Source organism: Natrix helvetica (genome assembly GCF_964273705.1).
Source record: "Natrix helvetica genome assembly, chromosome: Z".
In the NCBI taxonomy this organism is placed as follows: Eukaryota; Metazoa; Chordata; class Lepidosauria; order Squamata; family Natricidae; genus Natrix; species Natrix helvetica.
The window spans coordinates 129,515,196-129,539,561 of record NC_138554.1 but is presented as its reverse complement, the minus strand read 5'-3'; the positions used below and the strand labels follow the sequence as shown (position 1 = coordinate 129,539,561).

Below are 24,366 nucleotides of genomic sequence, written 5' to 3'. Positions count from 1 at the left end.
TCAGGGCATGCGAGGCCAGCTGACTTCAGCCTTCTTTTGAGGCCATTAGCGCGGAAAACCGGCCCTATGGGCAAACCGGAAGTTCAGGAACAGTGTTCTGTACTGAATGGGTGGTTGCCGAATAACTGAGGCGGAGGCAGGAATAAAGGCTAACAAGTTTATTCCTGAACAGTAACAAGCTAACAGAGGAAACCGGCTCCAAGCCAGGCACAGCTGAGCTTTCCATCTGACAGCTCCCTTTTATACTTGGAGCTGTCAGATGGCAGCTAATCAGCTGTCGGCTTTCTCCTGCCAATACACGAACGTGGTGAGCATGCTCAGAACGTGACACTCCATTCCACCACATTTGCGCAAGCCTAGTCTTGTAAGTAGGCCTGGCACCGCCTAGCCCGGCCTGATGATGGCGGCTCTGGACCCAGGAACAACATGGGTCAGACCAGTTCCCCAGGTAAGTCAGCATTTGGCAATTCCGGGCTGGCTGCAGGCTCGTCTGCGAGGGCTACATGTGCGCCCGTGGTTCCGGCCTCCGGCGGGGTCTGCTCAGGCAGGTGCATCTGGTGGCCCTGTCTGGCCCACATCTGGTCACAATTGCACCTCCATACCCAGCCATCGTCCAAGTTCACCCTGTAAGAACAGGGCCCGGTCTGGTCAGCCACAACACCCGGCAGCCACAAGGAATGGCCTACGTAATTTCTAACATACTCTGCTTCCCCCGGGGCAAAAGACCGCCCCCCCCAGTGGAGTCCAAGAGCTTGGCCGTGGAGTAATTAGGGTGCAGCCTATCTAGGGAAGTCCTAAGGCACTTCCCCATCATTAATTCTTCAGGGCTAATGTTGGGCAGGGCGTAGTGTGATGGGCCAACAAGAAGGCATCTATGCGTTCTTGCCAGTTGGCTGGACTCATCTTGGTCAGGGATTCTTTGGATGAGCGCACCATGCGTTCCACCAGGCCATTGCTGGCCAGGTGGAACGGGGAGGTTAAAGTGTGGCGAACCCCTAGGGACGCCAGGAATAACTCAAAAGTGGCCGACGTCAGTTGAGGTCCGTTGTCGGACACCAACAGGTCCGGGAGTCCATGGGTGGCGAATAGCCTCCTAAGTGCCCCAATGAGAGCGTCCGAAGTGGTAGATGGCATTCTGACAATCTCTAACCACTTAGAGAATGCATCTACCACGATGAAGAAAACCTGCCCTTGAAGGGGCCCCGCAAAGTCCACATGGATGGGGGACCATGGCGTGCTGGGACGTTCCCATTTGTGAGGCTCAGCCTTGGGTAGGGAGGCCTGCGAGCTTTGGCATTTTGGGCACCCTGAGACGTGTATGGTGCTGTCCTGGTCTAACTTAGGCCACCAAAGGTAACTGCGCCCTAATGCCTTCATGCGGACGATTCCGGGATGGCGCAGTGGAGTTTGTTTAAAACTGCGGCTCTGAGGGGGGTGGTATGATGACCCTGTGGCCCCACAATAGGCAGCCGCTCTGGACAGAGAGCTCCTGCAAATGAGTTTTGTAGGGAAGGAAATCTGGCCCTACGGCGTCCCTTGGCCACCCTCGTTTCAATGAATCTCATAGTCATTAAGCAAACTCGTTTTCTTTGTCAGAAATCAGGTGGCAAATTAGATATGGTGATCACATGACCCCAGGACACTACATCATCAATATATATTGATTGCCAATTACCTGAAATTTGATCACATGGCAGCAGCCTAAAAATCCAATGCTATCCTAGGCTGCATTAATAGGGGGATAGAATCGAGATCAGTTGAAATATTAGTATCACTTTATAAAGCCTTAGTAAGACCACATTTCAAATATTGCATCTAGTTTTGGACACCTTAATATACAAATGTTGAGATTCTGGCAAGAATGCAAAAAAGAGTGACAAAGATGATTAGGGGGCTGGAGACTAGAAGAATGGTTGCAGAAATTGGATAGTCTACTCGAGTGAAAAGAAGGAATGTATAAAAACTATAAAAGGAGAGGAGCAACATAAAACTAGGGAGGAATTTTCTAGCAGAACCATTAACCAGGGGAATGGCTTGCTTTCAGAAGATGGAGTGCTCCCATCATTGGAGGCTTTTAACAAAAACCATTTGTCTGAAATAATATAGGGCAGGAGTGTCAAACTCAAGACCCGTAGGCCATATCCAGCCCACAAGGTGCTTAGATCTGGCCCGCAAGGTCACCCTGGAAACCATGAAGGACCAGCCCGTGGTGCCTCTGTCACTAACAATTGAGATCGGGAAAGCCACACATAGTTCTCCCAGGTTCCATTTTTTGCTGCAATGGCCTCTTGCAGCCCTCTGCTAGTGAAACGGAGCTTTGGGGCCAGGTGTGTACCCCGGAGCTCTGTTTTCACTGGCAGAGGGCTGCAGGAGATAGTCACAGTTGAAAACAGAGCTCGGGAACCCATTTTTGCTGGCAGAGCACTTGGGCCACCACAGGCTCCCCCCCACTGACACATGTGATGTCAAGTTCATCATTTCCCCCTCCTGGCCATGCTCTCCCCTCCGAGTTCAAACACAACCCTAATGTGACCCTCATTGAAAATGAGTTTGACACCCCTGGTATAAGGTCTCCTGCTTGAACAGCGTTTGGATTAGAAGACCCCCAAGGTCCCTTCCAACTCTGTTATTCTATCTTCTAAGGATCCTCAACAGTTATAAATGCAATAAATCACTTTTTTCAATGCTCTTATAACCATCGCTAAACAAATGATTGTAAGTCAAGGACTACCTGTGTACTTAACGGGTATGATAAGGAGGAGGAGGAGCTTCCGAGGGAAATGGCGGCCTGCCTCTGAGCTCCGCATGATTGCGGGGGCTCCCTGACGGGGGTAGGGATGCTGCCGGCCCTCTATTCCATCTTGAGGGCCGGGAATTTGTTGGCGACCACCTCGGCTTTGTCCTGGATTCAGGCTGGCCCACCAGGGTGGTCGGATAGCCGGGTAGAAGTGGAGAGCGTGCCGGCTGGAGCTGGTGATTGCCGTTTTCGAGCTGGTGTTTTTACGAGCGGCGGAGGTCGGAGACACCGAGCGCCAAACTCCTCGGTCACAGTGAGTCCCAGACCAGCGGGAGGGCCGCGAGAGGGAGAATGAGGCCCGAGGCACTGGAGGGCGCTGGAAGATCGGCAGGAGGACTGTGGGGAGGCCAAAGCGGTCCTGCAGGCCCTGGAACAATGACTCTGGGTCGCCGAGTAAGCGGAGGGCCACTCGCAACGAAGGCTGGACATGGATGGGAGACGCTGGAGAGGCCGGTGGCCATATGCCGAAGGTTTGACTCTTTACCCCTGCCGTTTTTGCTGACAACCTGCCTACCCCGCTCACTTATCAATTTCATCAATTCCTACTATTCTGACTATGGGCTATCTGCCCTTACCGCCCGCTACGAACTGCCTCCCAGCCCCACCCATAGACCAGCTGGCTAGCTCACCATCCCATCCTCTCCATCTAGGGTATGGATAATTACCATCTGTTCTCCCCCCTTTCGTAGGGAATCCTGGCTTGTGAACCTACGATAACAACTACAGCACCCAAAATCGAGCTTGGCCCCGTGGCAATTAACATGATATATTCGAGGACAGACCTACTCCTGCTGCGAGAGTCCCCCCTCTCGCAGATATGGCCCTCCGCCCTTCCAAGGGCCCACCTTGATGACGGGTTTATTAACCCAGAGAGGTGGAGGAAGCGGAGACTTAGGGGTTTTTTAATTAGGTGTTTTTTAACAGTTTTAGGGGGCTCTAGGGTGGGGGGGAGGGTTAATCAGGCCAGGAGTGTGATTAGAGCCAGGCGAACAGGTGTGGTCGGGAGGGGAGTGAGCGGAGTGGGGGAGGGGAGGGAAAATGACATTCCAGCAGAGGGCTTCGCTATACCAACGGTCGTAGGGAGGGGTGGGTGCGAGGACAGACGAAGAACCTGTAGTCGGTTGGGAGACCGTGGTCGTTGGACACGCCCGGTCACTCGCACCAAGCCCCGCATCCTAGGTGGCCAGGACCTACAGAGCCAGGGCCTGAGGCTGATGTTATGTAACGCGAGGTCCGTTGTCAACAAGGCCCCCCTCATTAATGATCTGATCTTGGAGGGGGAGCCGGACCCCGCAGGAATAACGGAGACCTGGTTGGGCCACGAGGGAGGTTTGCCCCTCGTGGAAATGTGCCCACCAGGCTACCGAGCATTCCACCAGCCACGGGCCCAGGGTAGGGGCGGTGGGGTAGCGGTGATTATATGGGAGGGTCTGGAACCGAGAGAGTTCATTGTGCCACAGATATCCGGGTGCGAGTCTCTTGGCGTGAGATGGGGCTCAGGGAGACAGTTGGGCCTGCTGATTGTATACTTGGCTCCTCGCTATGCATCAGCGGCCCTGCCTGAACTCCTCGAGCTGATTGCAGAGATAGCAGTTGAGACCCCCAAACTTTTGGTTATGGGGGATTTCAACCTGCCGTCGATGGGAGAAGCATCCGAGGTGGTTCGGGAGTTCATGGCTTCCATGACAGCCATGGACCTGACTCAATTAATTCAGGGTCCCACACACGAGAGAGGCCACACGCTGGATCTTGTTTTTGTCTCTGGCCAGTGGACGAGTGATCTGGGAATAGGGGACTTAGTCACTACGCCCCTGTCATGGTCAGATCACTCACTTCTCCGGCTTGACTTCCCTGGCGCTACCCCCCACCGCGGGGAGGCGGAACCAGAACGTCCTAGATGGTTCCGCCCCAGGCACCTGATGGAACCAGATAGGTTCCAGACGGAGCTTGGGCCACTTCCTGTAGACCTGACCCGCTCCCGGATGGAGGACCTGGTAGCCGCATGGAATAGTGCGGCCGCCGGGGCCTTAGACCGGGTTGCGCCTTTGCGGCCTCTCCTGCGGCAACGAATTACCCTGGCCCCTTGGTTTACCGAGGAGCTAAGGGTGATGAAACGCCACAAGAGATGCCTAGAGAGCAGATGGAGATCCTCCCGTTCCGAATTTGACCGAACACAGGTAAGAACCTACTTAAGGACTTACCTTGTGGCATTAAGAGTGGCCAAACGTCGACATTGTGCCACTCTTATTGCGTCCGCAGACAACTGCCCTGCCGCCCTGTTTCGGGTGACCCACTCCCTTCTGTCACAGAGGCCGCGGGAAGCCCCCTTACAGGGCAGGGCAGAGGAATTTGGGGAATATCTGCAGGATAAAATCGCTCAAATCCAGAGGGAATGGGTCCCCCTCAGTGGGCCAGGGGGGATGTCCGAGGCGAGTCTTGAGAGACCATCCTGGGAGGAGTTTGACTCTGTTGCCACCAATGATTTGGACAGGCTGCGTGGGCGACTGCGAGCCACCACATGTTTATTGGACCCGTGTCCCTCCTGGCTTGTACTGGCATCCTGGTAGGTCACACGAGGCTGGCTCTTGGGACTAGTGAACGCTTCATTGAGTGAGGGGTCCTTACCAGCCGCCTTGAAAGAGGCGGTTGTGAGGCCCTTACTCAAGAAGCCTTCTCTGGACCCAAATGAGCTAGCTAATTACCGTCCCGTCTCCAACCTTCCCTTTCTAGCGAAGGTTGTAGAGAGTGTGGTGGCCCAACAGTTCCCACGTCACCTGGAGGAAACTGATTATCTAGACCCGCGCCAGTCCGGCTTCCGACCCAGGCACAGCACAGAGACGGCCTTGGTCGCGTTGGTAGATGATCTCTGGAGGGCCAGGGATAGGGGTTGTTCCTCTATCCTGGTCCTATTAGACCTCTCAGCGGCTTTTGATACCATCGACCATGGTATCCTATTGCACCGGCTGGAGGGGGTGGGGGTAAGGGGCACTGTTTTGCGGTGGTTCTGCTCCTACCTCTCCGACCGGACGCAATGCGTGTTGGGAGGGGAGCAGAGGTCGACCCTGAGGCCGCTCACTTGTGGGGTGCCGCAGGGGTCGGTTCTCTCGCCTCTCCTGTTCAACACATATATGAAGCCGCTGGGTGAGATCATTCGTGGTTTTGGGGTGGGATACCATCTGTACGCTGACGATACGTAGCTGTACATCTCCACCCCGAACCACCCCAACGAGGCCGTCGAAATGAGGTCCCGGTGCTTGGAAGCCGTACGGGTCTGGATGGGAGGCAACAGACTCAAGCTCAACCCTTCCAAGACGGAGTGGCTGTGGCTACCGGCCCCCCGGTTCAACCAGTGGATTCCATCGCTGGCCATTGGGGGCGAGCAACTGGGCCCGGGGAGCGGGCGTGCAATTTGGGCGTCCTCCTAGATGCCCAGCTGTCTATGGATGACCATGTGGCAGCCGTGGCGAGGGGTGCGTTCCACCAGGTTCGCCTGGTGCGCCAATTGCGCCTCCTATTGGACCGGGACACCCTTCGCACAGTCACTCATGCGCTGGTGACATCCCGTCTGGACTACTGCAATGCTCTCTACATGGGGCTCCCCTTGAGATGCACCCGGGGACTACAGCTGGTCCAGAATGCGGCCGCGCGGGCAATTATGGGGAGTACGAGATACTCCCATGTAACACCTCTCCTGCGCGAGCTGCACTGGCTCCCTGTGGTCTACCGGGTGCGTTTCAAGGTGTTGATTACCATCTTTAAAGCGCTCCATGGCACAGGACCTAGTTACTTGTGGGATCGCATCCTGCCCCATACATCCCTGCGACCAATTCACTCTCACAGAGAGGGATTCCTCCAGGTGCCGTCCACGAAGCAGTGCCAGAGGGCGGTGCCCAGGAGCAGGGCCTTCTCTGTGATGGGCCCAGCCCTCTGGAATGACCTCCCCCCCGACATTAGGACTACTACTGATCTCCGCTCCTTCCGCAAGAAACTCAAGACCCACCTGTTCCAACTAGCCGGCCTGGTGCAACCATAGCTCTATTCTCCAATCCCCCTGGCAATTTTAAATTTTAGGGTATTTTAATGTTTTTAACTCCATTAATTATTGTAATTATTGTGTTATTTTAAAATTGTTGTTGTGAGTTTTTATACCTCCTCCTGTGTAACATATGATATCTATTTATTGTACGCCGCCCCGAGTCCCTTCGAGGAGAGGGAGCGGCTTATAAGTGTAATAAAATAAATAAATAAATAAATAAATAAATAAATAAATAAATAAATAAATAAATAAATAAATAAATAAATAAAAAAGTAGATTTTTGTATTAATCATGTGAGAGATTTCTACAATACAATATAACACTATCTTCTACCTGTGATTCTCAGTTTGTTAGAGACACTAAAATAAATTAATGCAAGGCCAGCCAATAGATTCCTGATATGTTAAAAAAAACTTGTCTGATCCAGTAAAAACATAACCTTTATATCTTTAAAGATGCCGTTATGTTCACTATTCCTATATAAAAATACAGTCAGTCACTATGGCAGTGATGGCCAACCTTTTCCAGACCAAGGTGACCATGTCCCTGAACCCCCAAAATGCAATGCATGTGTGACTCCCATGCATGTGCATGTGTGTGCAGCCCCATGCATGCGATGTGCTCCTCCCCCCCCCGTGCATGCACGCTGTGAGACCCGAAGACTAGTTGGCTGGCGGAAGGCACATGCAAATGCGGAACTAAGATGGGGTGACAGCTTGTGTGCCCCCAGAGAGGGCACTGCATGCCATCTCTGGCACACGTGCCATAGGTTTGCCATCACAGCAATATGGTATAAAACCGAAAAACATTATTTTCTTTGGCTACATAAAAGACTTCCAGTTGGGAGGAAAGTTTAATCATCCTCCTGATGTCCAATTATGAAGCTTTTTCTCCCTGTACCTCAAAGAGCTTAGATGTGAGCTCTAGGAAATTCGAAGCAATGAAGCACAGCTTTATGAGCCGATTTAAGTCAGGTATTTAGGTTACACTGAAAGAAGTGCTATTAGCAAAGTTTATGAAGCCTTGGTGACTTTAAGTTTCTATCTGCATTGAGCCCATTTTGATTTATCTGGGTAGGTTTGGGGTTATTTTGAAAAGTTCAGGGAAACTTGGAAAACAGAAATAGAAAAACTAAATATAAGATAAATGGAATACAATGAAGTTAATTGCAAATATACCACCTGGAGGCACCACATGTAATTTGGATACGTACGTATGTATGTATGTATGTATGTATGTATGTATGTATGTATGTATGTATATGTATTTGTGTTACAACCCCTGGTATGCCCAAATATTTATTTATTTATTTATCAGCACAAATACAACATTATATATATATATATATATATATATATATATATATATATATATATATATATATATATATATATATATATTTGTTTTCGTAGATTTTCACGGGTGTAGGTATGCTGGTTTTGTTGTATTCGGGTCTTTTCCCGTGTAAGGTTGTGATTGTCTTTGCAACGTTTCGGCAGGATCTCACCTGAATACAACAAAACTAGCATACCTACACCCGTGAAAATCTACGAAAACAAATATATATATATGTATGTGTGTGTGTGTGTGTGTGTGTGTGTGTGTGTGTGTGTGTATGTATGTATGTATGTATGTATATGTGTATATATATATATGCTGGTTTTGTTGTATTCGGGTCTTTTCCTGTGTAGGATTGAGATTGTCTTGGCAATGTTTCGGCAAGATCTCAAGTGCCATCTTCAGGCTTGGCCTTTACTTGGCCTACACGGGAAAAGACCCGAATACAACAAAACCAGCATGTATGTATGTATGTATGTATGTATGTATGTATGTATGTATGTGTGTTACAACCCCTGGTATGCCCAAATATGGGAGGGAGCTCACTACTCCCCCTTTCTGTCCTTCGGCTCATTACAGAAAACCATCCAGGCAGAAAACCATATTTTTATTTTTAATGTTGCCTTTTTATATTTGTGTTGTATTTGTGCTGATAAATAAATAAAGGGAGACTAGTATAGATCTATACTAGTCTCCCTTTATTTATTTATCAGCACAAATACAACACAAACATATATATATGTGATATGCAGTGATTTTTTCTATGTTTTCTCTGTGCATTTCTCCTTCCTCCATCAGGTGAAAATAGGATATTATTTTTCAAAATTATGGGTGTATGTTACAGAGGTGGGTTCCTGCCAGTTCACCCCAGATTGGGCGAACCGGTAGTGGTGGCGGCAGGATGCTCCGCCCACCCACCCAGATGCTTCTACACATGAGCAGAAGCATTGCGCAAGCGAGTGCATGAGCGAACTGGTAGTAAAATAAATTGCAACGCACCACTGGAATGTTACTAATATTTTTTTGATTCTACTATCTTAAAATGTGTGAAAACAAAGGAAGTTTTGAACAGGCTGGTATCTCATAAAGCTTCCCTGATGGGTTATATTCTTCATATTCATGCAGATCATCCTTGCAGTTATAAATCATACCAGCCTTGTTTCAACCTAAAAGAAGTCCACATACAAGCGTCCAAAATACATTCTGCCTTTTCCAGTGTTCAACCAATCCCTCTTGCTTTCCATATTGAGTTTATAGGGACATACTTGAGACTCACAGCCATGAAATCATAGAATTGTAGAGTTGAAATGAACTGCAAGGACCACCTGATCTTATCATCGGTTAACCTATTAAACCATCCTTAAGAGTGGTTGTCTAGCCTTTTGTTAAAAATCACAAGATGGAGAACCCATAACCTCAATAAGCACATTATTCCATTCTTGAAACCATGTTGTTGTCTAGATGTTCAGTATTGTGGTTAAGCGTATCATACTAGTATCATTATTAGATATTAGATGTTATCAGAGGTCAATCCAATCACTGTTTTTCTATGGAACCAAATACTAAATAAATAAACTGTAACAGGAATTAAAACTAATTCTTACTATTCTTATCTAAATTAGTAAATTTGTCATAATGAAAGAACAGCAGTAACAGATTTTAATATTCAGAAGTTCTGGAAATGTTGACTTACAAAAATGTTGATGAAATATCAAGAATTATCAATTAAAGAATCATCCTGCGATGCTATGCAATCCATTAGCACAGGGGTAGGTTCCTGCTGGTTCTAACCGGTTTGGTAGAAGAGGTTCCACAAATCTACCATACCAGTTAGAACCCGTTCCTCATGGAGCGCCTGCCCCAGCCCCCTCACCCGTTCCATCACTGCTCGCAGGCAGTAGCTTGTGCAGCGTGGTCAGCTTCCTAGGACCTCCCCGAACTTGCCTAGGAGACATGGCCGCCAGCAAAGCACAGGGGCATTCCAGCGCATCCCCCCCATTGGTTCCCTGCCCCCCTTCCTGACAAAGTTTTCCAAGGTGCGGTTTTCCTTCCATCCCTTGTTCCCAGCTCCCACTGAGCTCCAGGAAGGAGGAGAAGACCCTTTGTGGAGTGAGGAGGATGAGGGAGGAGGAGGAGGTGTGCATGCAGAGCCGTGCCAGCGCCGAGAACCTTCCTGCCTCCGCTGGACTTTGTGCTCTTCTCTGCGCGCTCCTTGCGACTGCAATAGATGTCCAGAAGCAGTGAAAGCCCAAGCCCCATTAGCCACAAAGCCACTTCTGGACATCTATTGCAGTCGCAAGGAGCGCGTGGAGAAGAGCACGAAGTCCAGCGGAGGCAGGAAGGTTCTCAGGAAGGAGGCAGGAAGGTTCTCAGCACTCCCCAGTTGCTTTTGCAGCTTCCCAGAGTGCCTAGAACCTTCCTGCCTCCATTGGATTTTGCGCTCCTCTCTGCGTGCTCCTCGTGACTGCAATAGATGTCCAGAAGCGGCTTTTGGGACTAATGGGGCTTGGGTTTCCAGCCCGACAGCGGCTTCCCAGAGCTTCCTGGCAAGTGAGCGGGGATCAGGCAGCCTGATTCTCTCTTGCTTGCTTGCTCGCCAAAAGTGACAGGGGAGCACCGAGCTGCAAAAGTGACAGGGGAGCACCGAGAATCTTCCTGCCTCCACTGGATTTTGCGCTCCTCTCTGCGTGCTCCTCGCGACTGCAATAGATGTCCAGAAGCGGCTTTTGGGACTAATGGGGCTTGGGTTTCCAGCCCGACAGCCCCTGCCACTTCTGGACATCTATTGCAGTCACGAGGAGCGTGAGGAGAAGAGCACGAAGTCCAGTGGAGGCAGGAAGGTTCTCGGCGCTCCCCAGTCACTTTCGCGGCTTCCCAGAGCTTCCTGGCAAGTGAGCAAGGATCAGGCAGCCTGATTCTCTCTTACTTGCTTGCTCGCCAGGAAGCACAGAGAAGACCATGAAGTCCAGCGGAGGCAGGAAGATTCTCGGTGCTCCCCTGTCACTTTTGCAGCTTCCCAGAGCTTCCCGGCAAGCAAGAGAGCAAGGGAGGATCAGGCAACCTGATCCTCCCTCGCTCGCTTGCCAGGAAGCATGGAGAAGATCGCGAAATCCAACAGAGGCAAGAAGGTTCTCGGCGCTGCCCAGTCACTTTCGCGGCTTCCCAGAGCTTCCCGGCGAGCGAGCAAGCCACTCCCATAAAACAAGCCACACCTACAGAAGAGGTTCTAAAAAATTTTGAAACCCATCACTGCATTAGCACCAATCTAACACAACTACTTCATTCATAGACAAACTAGATTTCAAATACAGCTAGAAATGTTCTTGCTTTACAGAAGGAGAAACAGGGTGGGATTCAGCCAGTTCGGGTGAACCGGTAGCTCCGACGATCAGCTGGGGAGCAAACTGGTTTGCTGGTTGGCCCACACATTCACCCCTGCACTTTACGTACCTATATCCTCTCAGCTGATTCGCACAGCAGAGCAGATTGCTGCACCTCAGCTGTGCTACTCCCCAGAAATAACATGGAAGGTAAATTTTGTTAAAACTGGTAACTTGCACAGAGCACATGTCAGGCCCAGGTGCGTGCAGGGCATGCGAAGCACACGATCATTGAACCGGTTGTTAAACCGGCAAGATCCCACCCCTGAGAGAAATTCACAACAGTTATACAATACAATACAATACAATAGTAGAGTTGGAAGGGACCTTGGAGGTCTTCTAGTCCAACCCACTGCCTAGACAGGAAACCCTATACCATTTCAGACAAATGGCTATCCAACATCTTCTTAAGGACTTCCAGTGTTGGAGCACCCACAACTTCTGGAGGCAAGCTGTTCCACTGATTAATTGTTCTAACTGTCAGGAAATTTATCCTCAGTTCTAAGTTGCTTCTCTCCTTGATTAGTTTCCACCCATTGCTTCTTGTCCTGCCCTTGGGTGCTTTGGAGAAAAGCTTGACTCCCTCTTCTTTGGGGCAGCCCCTGAGATATTGGAACACTGCTATCATGTCTCCCTTAGTCCTTCTTTTCATTAAACTAGACATTCCCAGTTCCTGCAACCATTCTTCATATGTTTTAGCCTCCAGTCCCCTAATCATCTTTGTTGCTCTTCTCTGCACTCTTTCTAGAGTCTCCACATCTACAAATCTATTAATTCTTCTCAATTAACCTGAAGCAAATGTCTTTGCAAATGTCTCAAATTCATTTCTTAACTTACTGGAGCAGGGGAAGGGGTCTTGGGAGAGGGAAATAAAGTATAATTTTGAGAAGGGAACACTTTTCTTACTTTGCTATCTTTTTAACATGAGTTTTAATACCAGAGCAAAAGTGAGTGAGAACAAAAGGGGATCAAAGAGTTCCATGGGAGGGGACAAGAGAAATAATAATAGAAACCTATGAAATGTGTGTCATGACATCACAATTCAAATCTAGTAATATTACTTGTGACACAAGCACGAAGGACTGAAGAATGAAATCATGAAATCATGACACTTTGTGTTATTTTTTTAATCATTACAATTAGCAATGTATTGGTTTGAAGTTATGTAGCAATATTATCCAATTAATTGGATTTGAAAACAATTTTTAAAAAGCCAAGAAGCAACGAACTTTGTATACTCTTGAATTTTTTCATAAGCAAAATAGTTCAAATCTCACCAGGCTCAAGGTTGATTCAGCCTTCCAAGGTGGGTAAAATGAGGACCCAGCTTGTTGGGTTAGGGTTAGGGGCAAATTCCGGGCAAGCTTCCAGGGGGGGCTTAAAACTTTTCTTTAAAAATCTGTACTGATTCTATGAATACTTTCCTAAACAAGGTGCTCATCAAATTAAACATCAGTACTTTTGTTCTTCAGTTGTGAAACTGCTGTCCAGATACAGTTATATTAAATATACCACAGATCAGGGACATGCGGTCAGGGGAGGCAGGGGAGGCAGAGCCTCACCGCTCTCATCATGAAAAGAAAAAAAAGGGAAAAGGGAAAAGGCATACGTGGTCCGATTTCCTGCCTTCCTGAGTCAACATGAAGGGGACGGCAGAGCATGCTCCGCCGGCTCGCACTCCGCGGTCCCCTTCATGTTGACTCAGGAAGGCGGGGAATGGGACCACGGATGCAGGAGGCTGAGGCTGCCTCAGCCTCTTGCACCCGTGGTCCCATTCCCCGCCTTCCTGATGACGTCACCAGCCTCACCAGCCATAAACCTCACCGCACGTCACTGCCACAGATACATATTTGATCTAGTGATTAAAAGTGCAGGATTAAAAACTGGGAGGCTATGCCTTCTAGCCCTGTTTTAAGCATGAAGCCTGATGGGTGAATTAGGATCAATCATTTTCTCAGCACTGAGAAGAAGACAAGAGCAAGCCATTCCAACAAATTTGTCAACTCTTCCAGAAATATTCAGTGACCTAAAAAGAGGGTGATGTTCTCATTGTCAGGGTTGGTGGAACCACAGAAGCAGAAAGGTGTTATTAGGGCAACTTGCGTTGCTGTAGTAGGACAACACAAAAGAACACAGAAGACTCTTTCTACTGCAAGTATAGTCACTCTTGTACCAGGATGTCATTAAATCTTTCTGCTCACAACATAGATGGAAAAATATTGTAGAGAAAGAGAGGCTTAAGATGTTATGGGAAGGATAAGAATTTATTTTTGCACTATATTGAATCATCTAAAACATATAAAGAACAGCTGCTGGAATTGGGTATATGTAGTCTGATGAAAAGAAGGACTAGGGGTGACACAATAGCAGTATTCCAATATCTCAGGTGCTGCCGCAAAGAAGAGGGAGTCAAGCTATTTTCCAAAGCACCTGAGGGTAAAATAAGAAACAATGGGTGGAAATTAATCAAGGGGAGAAGCAGCTTAGAACTGAGGAGAAATTTCCTGAGAGTGAGAACAATAAATCAGAACTTGCCTCCAGAAGTTGCGAATTCTCCAACACTGGAAGTTTTTAAGAAGAGGTTGGATAATGATTTATCTGAAATGGTATGCGGTTTCCTGCCTAAGAAGGGTTGGATTAGAAGACCTCCAAGGTCCCTTCCAACTCTGTTATTATATTCTACTCGATCTCCTCAACCAGTCTTCTGCATAAATATCTAGGTTTTGCCTACCAAATATCAATGCTAAAGATTCTTTCTTTCAGCTCAGGCCAAGCTCACTCAGAACTAAGCAAAACAAAGTACCGTGTTTCCCCGAAAATACAACCTGTCCTGAAACTAAACCCTTGCGACATTTTTCGCGTGCGCAAAAATATAAGCCCACCCTCGAAAATAAACCCTCTGGACAATCCCCCCCCCTCCGACCAGGCAGAGCACCGCTCGCCGACCTAGCGGTATCCTGAAGGCACCAAGCCACGGGAATGAGGTGGGGGCAAAGGCGCTTGCGTTGCTTGGTGCTTTCGGGGTACCGCTAGGTCAGTCAGCGGCGCTGTGCCCAGCTGAAGAGGGGGGGTTGCTGGGCAGCTGCTCTCTTGCGAGCAGGTTCCCGAAGAGCCGGGCACAGGCTCAGGGTCGAATGGCTGTGTTGCGCTGTCGCAGCAGCAACGCAGCAGCCATGAGGTGACCAAGCTTATGAGCAGCCGCCTGGCAACCCCCCTTTCCAGCCGTGTATAGTGCTGCTGACCGACCTAGCAGTACCCGAAAGGCACCAAGCAACGTGAGCGCCTGTTCGCCGCCCTCCGCCTCCTGCGGCTCGGTGGCTTCGGAATGCCCCTAGGTGAGTGAATGGGGCTCTGCATGGCTGGAGAGGGGAGTTGTGCAGCGGCTTTTCCGCTCCCCGCTCGCACGAAGGGCATCTGCGCTGCTGGCGCCGTCCGCCGCTTGGTTTTTTTTTTCAAAGCATGGAGGATGGATGCCGCTCTGGAAGTACGCTCTATGGTTGTACAATCTGCAGCCCACAACCATAGAGCGTACTTCCAGAGCGGCATCCATCCTCCGTGCTTTGAAAAAAAAACCAAGTGGCGGACGGCGCCTGAAGCGCAGATGCCCATCGCACGAGCCGGGAGCGGAAAAGCCGCTGCGCAACTCCCCTCTCCAGCCATGCAGAGCCCCATTCACTCACCTAGGGGCATTCCGAAGGCACCGAGCCACGGGAGGCGAAAGGCGGCGAACAGGCACTCGCGTTGCTTGGTGCCTTCCGGGTACTGCTAGGTCAGTCAGCGGCACTATACACGGCTGGAAAGGGGGGTTGCCGGGCGGCTGCTCATAAGCTTGGTCACCTCATGGCTGCTGCGTTGCTGCTGCGACAGCGCAACACAGCCATTCGACCCTGAGCCTGTGCCTGGCTCTTCGGGAACCCAGTCACAAGGGAGCAGCCGCCCGGCAACCCAAAAATAATAAGCCCTCCCCTTTAATAAGCCCAAGGCCATATTTCGTGGGTCAAAAAATATAAGATCCTGGCGTATTTTCGGGGAAACACGGTAGTTTAGTTTAGTTTTAGTTTAGTTTTAGTTTAGTTTATTGTCATTGCACATCATACAACGAAATTAAATGCCATCTTCAGTGTACATTATAACTATGAAAATAAAAACCCAAATACATATCCTTCATATGCTATATAATTGAAATTAAAAACCCAATATTGCATTAATATTCCACTATACCGTAGAATTCAATATTGTAAATATTAAATATTTACAATATTTACAATATAGTTACTGCCCTGAGATAGAAGCTCCTTTTTCAGCCTATTTGTCCTTGTTTTTATTATCCTGTACCGTGTGCCAGATGGTAATAGTTCAAAAAAAAAAGGGTGCCCCAGGATGAGATGGATCTTTAAGAATGCTTTGAACTTTCTTAAGGCAGAGGGAGCTATAAAGCTCTCCCAAGGAGGGGAGGGGGCAACCAATGATCCTCTGGGCAATGACATTGACCCCCTGGAGTGCTGTCCTATCTGCCACTGTGCAATTGGCAGACCATACACAGGTGGATTTATTCCCATATTATCTTGCAGCCCCATGCTCTGAAGAGCACCAATCTCTTATTTTAAGCAACAGCTTCATATTTTTTGTTCTTTTATAAGAGGACAGTGCTGCAATCCTCTCCCTAATGCAAGTGGGCTTGAATTAAGAGCTTCATGCCCTTGTTTATTTCTGCAGTGACGAGCATGCTAGTCATCCATTAGCAGCAAAACTAAAATAGTTGCCTTCTTTAAAAATATCTCTTATTTAATTATGGCCAAAATCTATATGGAGCTTATTCTTCTGGTTCCAGTCACTGCCACTCTTGGAAAATTCAACTTTCATGCTTATCAAATCAAGGGTTTAAAATATTTGACCATATCTTTCCAAGCCTCAGAGACCTGGAATCAACAGTAGAACAACAACCCTGCCAATATTATTCCTGCCATAAATTTCCAAGCTCAGTTCTGCATTTTATCAATCATAATGGCAATGACTGTAGTCCTGCTTAAATAAACACATTCTGAGCAAAGTCATTATCTACGTCATACAGCATGCAGATCAGATACTAAAATGAGTTATGTGACAGGAGGCAATGCAAACTAAATATTTGAGACTGTGAGACTCACATCTTATATCAGATTCCTTCCTGATAATGGAATCTAGCCTAATTGTTTTGGGAAATGAAATACTACTACTTGAAATTTGGGATTAAATTAACTTTTTTTTTTCCTGGCAGTACAGCCATCTTGCCCTAGCAGGATAGTTTTATGTCCTTATGGAAGACAAATATTATCACAGAATTAAAGCGTAATGGATTATATTAAATCTTGATTATAAGTCATTTATTACTAAAACATAATGTACCCATGAGAAGGGTTTAAAATCCTGACCTCCTATCTGCAAGATCAGATGTTCCTCTTCTATCGCTTGAATAACTATTGTAGATGGTGACATTTCTCAATCTTCTCTTTATAGTCTCCTTTCTAAAGCTAGAATGCTCCAGGTGAACTGAACTTCAACTATAGCACACAGAAATAGATCAGGCAGGAAATTATGGAGCAGAAAATCAACACATTTTGATAACACCCAGATAACTAAAATTGAACAATTTCATCCAATCTCATCATCACTGTCATTACCACATTGGCCATATATTATTGTCATCTCATTTTTCTTCTATTTCATCCACTCTCTTCAGTTATTTCTCCAACATTTGAAAGTATATCCATTTTTCCTTTCAATTGTTTATCTTCTTGATTATCTTCCTCTGTTGTTCACCAAGCATCACTCTTGTTCAATATATTCAAAAGCGCAAACTTATTATATCCAGCTGGAAAATGTTGCTGTTTTGTTTTAACAACAAATGCTGCAGAGATATCTACAACAGAGACTTATGATTTTGGAGAATGTGATCCAATTGTTGGGAAAGATTGCAATTAAAATTAAATTTTTAAGGAAAAGCTTTATTGTTAAGAATCAATCGAGAATATTTGATCCTAGAAGGGTCAGAGATAATGATTGTGGTGGTTTATGGTGTATTTGAAGCCGTTGTATAATTTCAGCAAATGACATACAATAATAGATTGTTAACAGAGGGCTTTAAAATCTAATTTTGCTGTGGCTTTACCTGTTAACCATGTTTTATACATACAAACACACACACATACACACATACACACAGTGTATATCTAATAGAATTGGTTGGGTAAACAGAACTGTAGATCATAAATTGTGGGCCTGTTTCACAATATTTGAAATAAATATATTTATTTCAAGAATATATATTTACCTAGTATTCAACTAGATGAGACAATCCACATGTGAGTGAGTTTTTTTCTTTATCTTGTTTTCCCCCATACACATTTTTTCTTTAATTTCGTATTTAGTTTTGCTTTGTTCTTGTATTTGTTCTTTTATATATTTTTTGCAGTTAATATTGTGAATAAAATACAATATTTATTGCAAAAAATATTTAAAAACACATTTTAGCTATGTAATAATTTTGTTGTCAATATCTTAAACATTTTACCTCAGAACTCCACCCCAAAAGCAATCTACTGGAAATCCATCTTCTTGATCCCTGAACACACATTGTCCCACCTCATCACTTCTCAACTCTTCCATCCCTGCTGTTCAAAAACTCTTCAGAATCTAGTTCCTTAAATAGCTGCACTTTTTATTACTGTATTTTTGGAGTATAAGATGCACTTTTTCCCTCAAAAGAGAGGCTGAAAATCTAGGTGAGTCTTATACACTGAATGCAGGATTTTTGCCTCCCGAAACCCCACCCCCTTCACCAAAATGGCCGTGCATAGCTTTTAGGAGGCTTTCAAAGTGCTCCTGGGGACTGGGGAGGGCAGAAATGAACGAAAAACAGCCATTTTGCCCCCCCCCCCCCAGCAGCACTCTATAAGCTTCCTAAAGGCTATCCATGCCCTTTTTTTGACAAAAAATGGGCTGGTTTTTGCTCATTTTTGCCCCCACCCCCACCCCCCAGGAGCACTCTGCAAGCCTCCTAAGGGCTATTCATGCCCTTTTTTTGGGGAAAAAAAACAGGCTGTTTTTGGGAGGTTTGCAGAGTGCAAAAAATTTTTTTTTAATTTTCATCTTCAAAAACTTGCTGCGTCTTATACTCCGGTGTGTCTTGTACTCCGAAAAATATGGTATTTGATTTCCCCAGGCAGAGAGTAGAAGCAGTGCAATAGGGGTGTCATACTGGATTTCTTCAAGGGCCAGATCAGCATTGTAGTTATCCTCCGCTGGCCATTCGGGTGGGGGAGATGGGTTGGATGCCTCCTGCAGCACCCTGCCAGCCAAAATGGGGCATGGGGGCTGTACGTTGGAGGGGGCATATCCCATTTTCACTAGCAGAGGCACCACGGGCCAGTCCTTTGCTATTTCCAGGCTGGATGCCAGGCTGGCATCGCAGGCCAGATCTAAGCATCTGCGGGCCACATCCGGCCTACGGGTCTTGGTTTGACACTCATGTCAAACCAAGATATGGAGAGATCTGAACTATTCGTAGAATTGCCAAGAGTTGGACATGACTGAATGGGTAACATCATCATATTTATGTAGTAGTATTGCTTCTTCCTGCCCTGAATCTTACCTGCCTGTGACTTCTTTAAGTATTGAAGTGTAATTTTCTCTTTGATACAGTATGTTAATTATGCTAATTTTGAGAAATGCTACATTCTTCTCAAAAGCTTTCTGGTGCTCTCCCAGTTTTGGAGATTAGGCATCTTATCACCTGTTTTATACTTTCATTCCCAATACTTTCCTTAGAGAAACTTGTTTGATTTGAGTCCCATGATCTATCTAGTGTTCTCAACTCTTTCCATTCCTCCAGTCTTTAGTCCGCCAGTATTTTCCTTTTAAAATTTTCTTTATTTTTTTCTAGTAGTTTTATTGCTTTTAAATGATGTTGTTTTAGCCATTGCTAAATATACGCTTTAAAAAATCCCTCAGAGTATGATGTTTTTCTCATTACCAAATTTTATTACACAGAATTGTTACAGAAAATAATTTTGTAAAAATGAATCATAAACATTATTTCTACACAATAGGACAAATGCTTATTGTCTTTATTTTTTCCTGGAATTTTAATCTCCCAATTAAATAAAAAAATAGGCTGTTTTTTATCGTTGAAACTGAGGTTGTTGTTTTTTTAACTCAAGGGAAAATGGGTTGCAAATCAGTTTAGGTGCACAGTTTTATAAAACTAAACAGGAAAAACTATAGTCATATGTCCTATGTATCTTCAATTCATATTCAATAGCAGCCTAAGATAAATAAAAATACCCCAAGATGCTTCAATCAATTAAAATATACCATCAAAAAATATCCAAATGTATTATGCACACTTTCATATACAATAATACAATAATACAATAATACAATAATACAATAGTAGAGTTGGAAGGGACCTTGGAGGTCTTCTAGTCCAACCCCCTGCCTAGGCAGGAAACCCTATACCGTTTCAGACAAATAGCTATCCAACATCTTCTTAAAGACTTCCAGTGTTGGGGCATTCACAACTTCTGGAGGCAAGCTGTTCTATGATCTAAGAAAGATAATCTGAGCATGAAGCCATGCTCAAGTTCTTCCATAAATTGTCTGTCCATTCTTTTTGTAAAATGTCCTCCTTCATTCTTTTAAACTGTAGTTTGAAATGTCCTGTAAATAATCCTAGCTTAATTCCAATTAGCGTATCTTTTTAGCCTAGAAAACAAACTTTAAAATGAATTATTTCAGCGTGCTTTGAACAACAATGTGTAAATACCGATCCATTTATCTGTTCCTGATAGTCTTGTAAAGCCGTTCAAGGCCAAAAGCTGAATTAACTTGCTCTTTCATATAAAAAAGCTTAGTTTATAAAGGTTGTTATGAAACTGCAGGTTTTCCAATTTCTTCCTAAAAAGGAATGATTTTTTTTTTCCAATATACTGGAGTAAACAATTACAACAGTAACTATGAATCAAATGTTTGTTACATGATATATGATATTTGGATTTAATAGACCTTTGTCAGACTTTTTTAGGCATGTGATTTTTTTTTTAAATGGAAATGACAAGATTCATTCATGAAAATCAGTGATCTGCTTAGTGTGGGCAGTTTTAGGCTAGCTCCATGCATTGCACTATGTGCTTAATGGGGATTGTTTGATTTTATTGAGTGAAAAGATAAAGGTAAAGGTCCCCCTCGCACATATGTGCTTGTCATTCCCGACTCTAGGGGGAGATGCTCATCTCTGTTTCAAAGCCGAAGAACCAGTGCTGTCCAAAGATGTCTCTGTAGTCATGTAGTTGACATGACTAAATGCAGAAGTTGCACAGTATCTTCCCACCAAAGTGGTCCCTATTTTTCTACTTACATTTTTACGTGCTTTCGTAATTGGCAGAAGCTGGGACTAGTAACGGGAGCTCACTCCATTACGAGGTGCTAGGGATTGGAACCGCTGAACTCCCGACCTTTCTGATCAACAAGCTCAGCGTCTTAGCCACTGAGCCACCGCATATCCTTTTATTGGGTTACGTGAATACAACCATCAGAACTTGCAAACCATAGTTTTTGACCCTACTTGTTCTATGAACTCAAGCAATTGTGCCTTATACAATGATACATGGTTAAGAATGTGTGAATCCAGTCATGAAAACCTGTGTAGGGGTTAAATTCTTAGACCATGATTGTAAGACTGAGTTTCAGGTTTCCTGTCAGCCACTGAAGAATTCAGGGCCAATCAACTCTCTCACACCCCTATCTACCTTACAAAGCTGTTGCGGGAGAAAATAGCAGGTCAGAGCACTATATTCACTGACTTTTGCTCTTGAATTAAAGGTTATAATAACTATATCCTATCCTTCACACACACATATAAATACATAAATATATGCACATATATAGAAAGATATGCTCTTTTGTAAGGTTATTTTAAAGACAATAAAGTAGAAACATGGGATGTGTTGAGTGTCTTGGAGGAACAACCTAATATAGGAACCATTTAACCAAATTACTTGCCCTCTTAACTTTTTTGAAACTTCATTCCCAAACACACACACTCCTTCCTTCACACTCATACATTCCTACACACACACACACACACACACACACAAACACACACACACCAAGATACTCTTTTAATAAGACCTTCCTGTGGAATCTTCAAGATACAGTATATTGTTTTATAAATTAGATGAACTTGATTTGTTAGATTAATGTTAAGACTGCAGTTAAAATCTAGGATGACAGTTCGAAAACATCTAGTTCCTAGAACTCAAATACTATGAGAATCAAAGAGTTGAATGAATGAGACGGGTTTTTAAAAGATTAAGAGTTAGATTAAGAACTATTTAAAAATATGTTTGCTGAATATTCCAATACATTTGAAATTTTCTTAATTTAGGGAGATTATTTAGAGATTGCTCTCTAATAAATCTGATTTTGAAAGATTTCTTACAGTAGAACAAACAGTGATCATTAAAGATCTCAACATGTGGCTGGAATGTTAAATAAGATTTCAGTTGGAAGGGAGAACTTATCAGAACTCCAAGTTATGAACTATTTGGTTTCATAAGCCATTATAGCCAAGCTCACATAATATTAAGTTATATTCATGATATACAAACTACTGCAGCTATTTATGCACTGTAGAAGCCAAAACCGCATTATATTACAGCACATCACAATTCATGAATATGAGCGTCAGGAATTATTTGACTAGAAAGTCTGAACTCCACATGAAAGAGGTAAAACAAACAGAAAGAAAGATCCATGAATGGAATACATACAAGTATAAAGTTTTCATCTCATTATAAGGATAATTAAGTTAAAGAAGTGACATTACTTGGTTTGGTTAAAAAAATGGAATAATCACCAATCAACATGCTGACTCTCCAGAGGGAATAATGAGTGGCTCAAATGATTCCACAGTGTAATATGATTTTATTTCTATAACTTGTCTTTGAGTTGAGTACATCAGACAGATTTCATGCCAGATTTAATTCAGGAGGAAAAGTTCTGAATGGACAAAGCAATGGCAGATGCATGAAAGGAGCACTCAATGTGAGGAGGGTTTAGTGAATAATCATTTAGGAAGGATCATGTATAAGAGAATGGAATCAGTAGGTATCTTTAGCATTCTCAAATTATTTATAACATCTGACAGAAGTGCAGTAAAGTCTTTATAGATGCACCCCTTGAAACCAGTATGGCATTTAAAATTAGTGACTGTAATAGCTAACTGGTATCCAAATGAGTCTGTTTGTGTGAATTATATTTCATCAAGGTGACTTTTTAATCTTCAAAGGCACCAAGAGACCCTTATTCTTAAAGCAGCTGGTTTAGGCCTTTTTTGCAAGTATAATGACAATGTCAAGCCAGAACATGCTTTATGATGACCCTGGTGGACTTTAAGGAACCGGATTGTCAATGTGTACATAATTAAGATCCCTTATTTCATCTAGCAGATGTGAGAACTGGGAGGGGGGATACAGAAGTGGGCAGCTTGGAATCTGAGATGGGCAACATCAGAAACAGATTGGGTTTCATCAGGAGCTATAAACAGGTAAGAATAGGTAGGGAACCAATTGTGATTGGGGGGGTGCGTGGGGGAGATTAAATAGGATTCTGATTATAAGAAGCAAAGTGGGCATTGTGAACCTCTGGAAGAACTGGGGAGGGGGCGAGTTAATTATCAAAGGGAGGAATAAGACCTTCGTGGCGAAGGGCGAGGCGGGGGGAGAAGGGGCGCTTCCAGACCAGGACGTCGATGGCAGGAAAGATGTCAGGGGCCTGCGGAGAAGCTCCAGCGCGCGAACGAAGACCAAATTGTCCGGGCGCCCTTTCTCTCCCCGCCGCAGCCGCTCTCTTCGGATGTCCAAGGTAGCGGAGTCCCTTCCCGTCCCCTCCGCCGCTACTTTCCCGCCGGCGGTCGGGCAGGCGGCCTGAGTTCACCTGTCAACGTCCCTTCCCCGCCCTCTCCGGCTTTTCCTGCGGTGGCCGAAACTCCTCCTGCCCGGTTTTCGGCCGCGCGCGACGCCTCTCCCCTTCTCACCCACTCGCCCGCCCTCCCGCCGCGGCCAGAGATCGCCACTCACCGAATTTGGCCTCGGCCGCAGCCGCGGCTCCGGCTCCAGTGCGCAAGAGGGGTCGGTGCCGGGCGACGAGGAGGAGGAGAAGCAGCTGCTGCAGCAGGCGGCCAGGAAAGCGGGAGCCGAGCGACCCCATGGTCATGCGTGGCCCATGGCAAGTGCCCGCGGCTGTCTGGTACTTGCCCCGAACCCCGGCGCACCACTCAGTCCATGCGCGCCGCTGGACAAGGCTGGCAACGCCACCCGGCTCCGGCGTCTCCAAGACCCAGGACAGCGACCAGCACCGTCCCCCTCCCGCCTCAGCCCCTCCCTCTTTCCTTTCCCCCGCAGGCACCTCCTCCGCTCCCTCGCCCCGAACGGCCGGCGGCGAGGATGCTCCCGTCGCCCCGCGGCTGGCCGAGGCGTTCCTTTCCGAGGCGGGAGAAGGGCGCGAGTCCCCCGACCCCGCCCCAGCTCCCCGCTTCCCTCCCCCGAATTCTGAGCTGTTCCAATTCGAGGCGCGGGTGCCGAGAAGCCCCTCGACCAAAATGGAAGCGCAGGGCTCCGGCACTTTCGACCATGCCTAGACTTGGCAGCCCGAGGCCTTCGATTGGGGAGCCCACGGCCCCGCTCTCGCTTCTTGGTGCCTCCCCTCCCCTCCTCACCCCACCCAAGCCTTGGATCTGTCTCCACGCCCTTCCGCACCCTCAAAATTGTGCCGCATGC

The 24,366-nt window shown here is 46.2% G+C and overlaps 1 protein-coding gene across 1 annotated transcript in view; it reads right to left on the bottom strand.

Moving 5' to 3' along the window:
• The window catches only part of PTPRN2 (protein tyrosine phosphatase receptor type N2), a gene marked incomplete at its 5' end in the record, with an annotated part of 788,338 nt that extends 764,535 nt beyond the window's left edge, over nt 1–23,803 (bottom strand). Inside the window, one exon of the mRNA XM_081933438.1 lies at nt 23,668–23,803. Within this exon, the coding sequence (XP_081789564.1) occupies nt 23,668–23,803 (136 nt within the window). The remainder of the gene's footprint in view (nt 1–23,667) is intronic.
• Between the last annotated feature and the right edge of the window lie 563 nt (nt 23,804–24,366).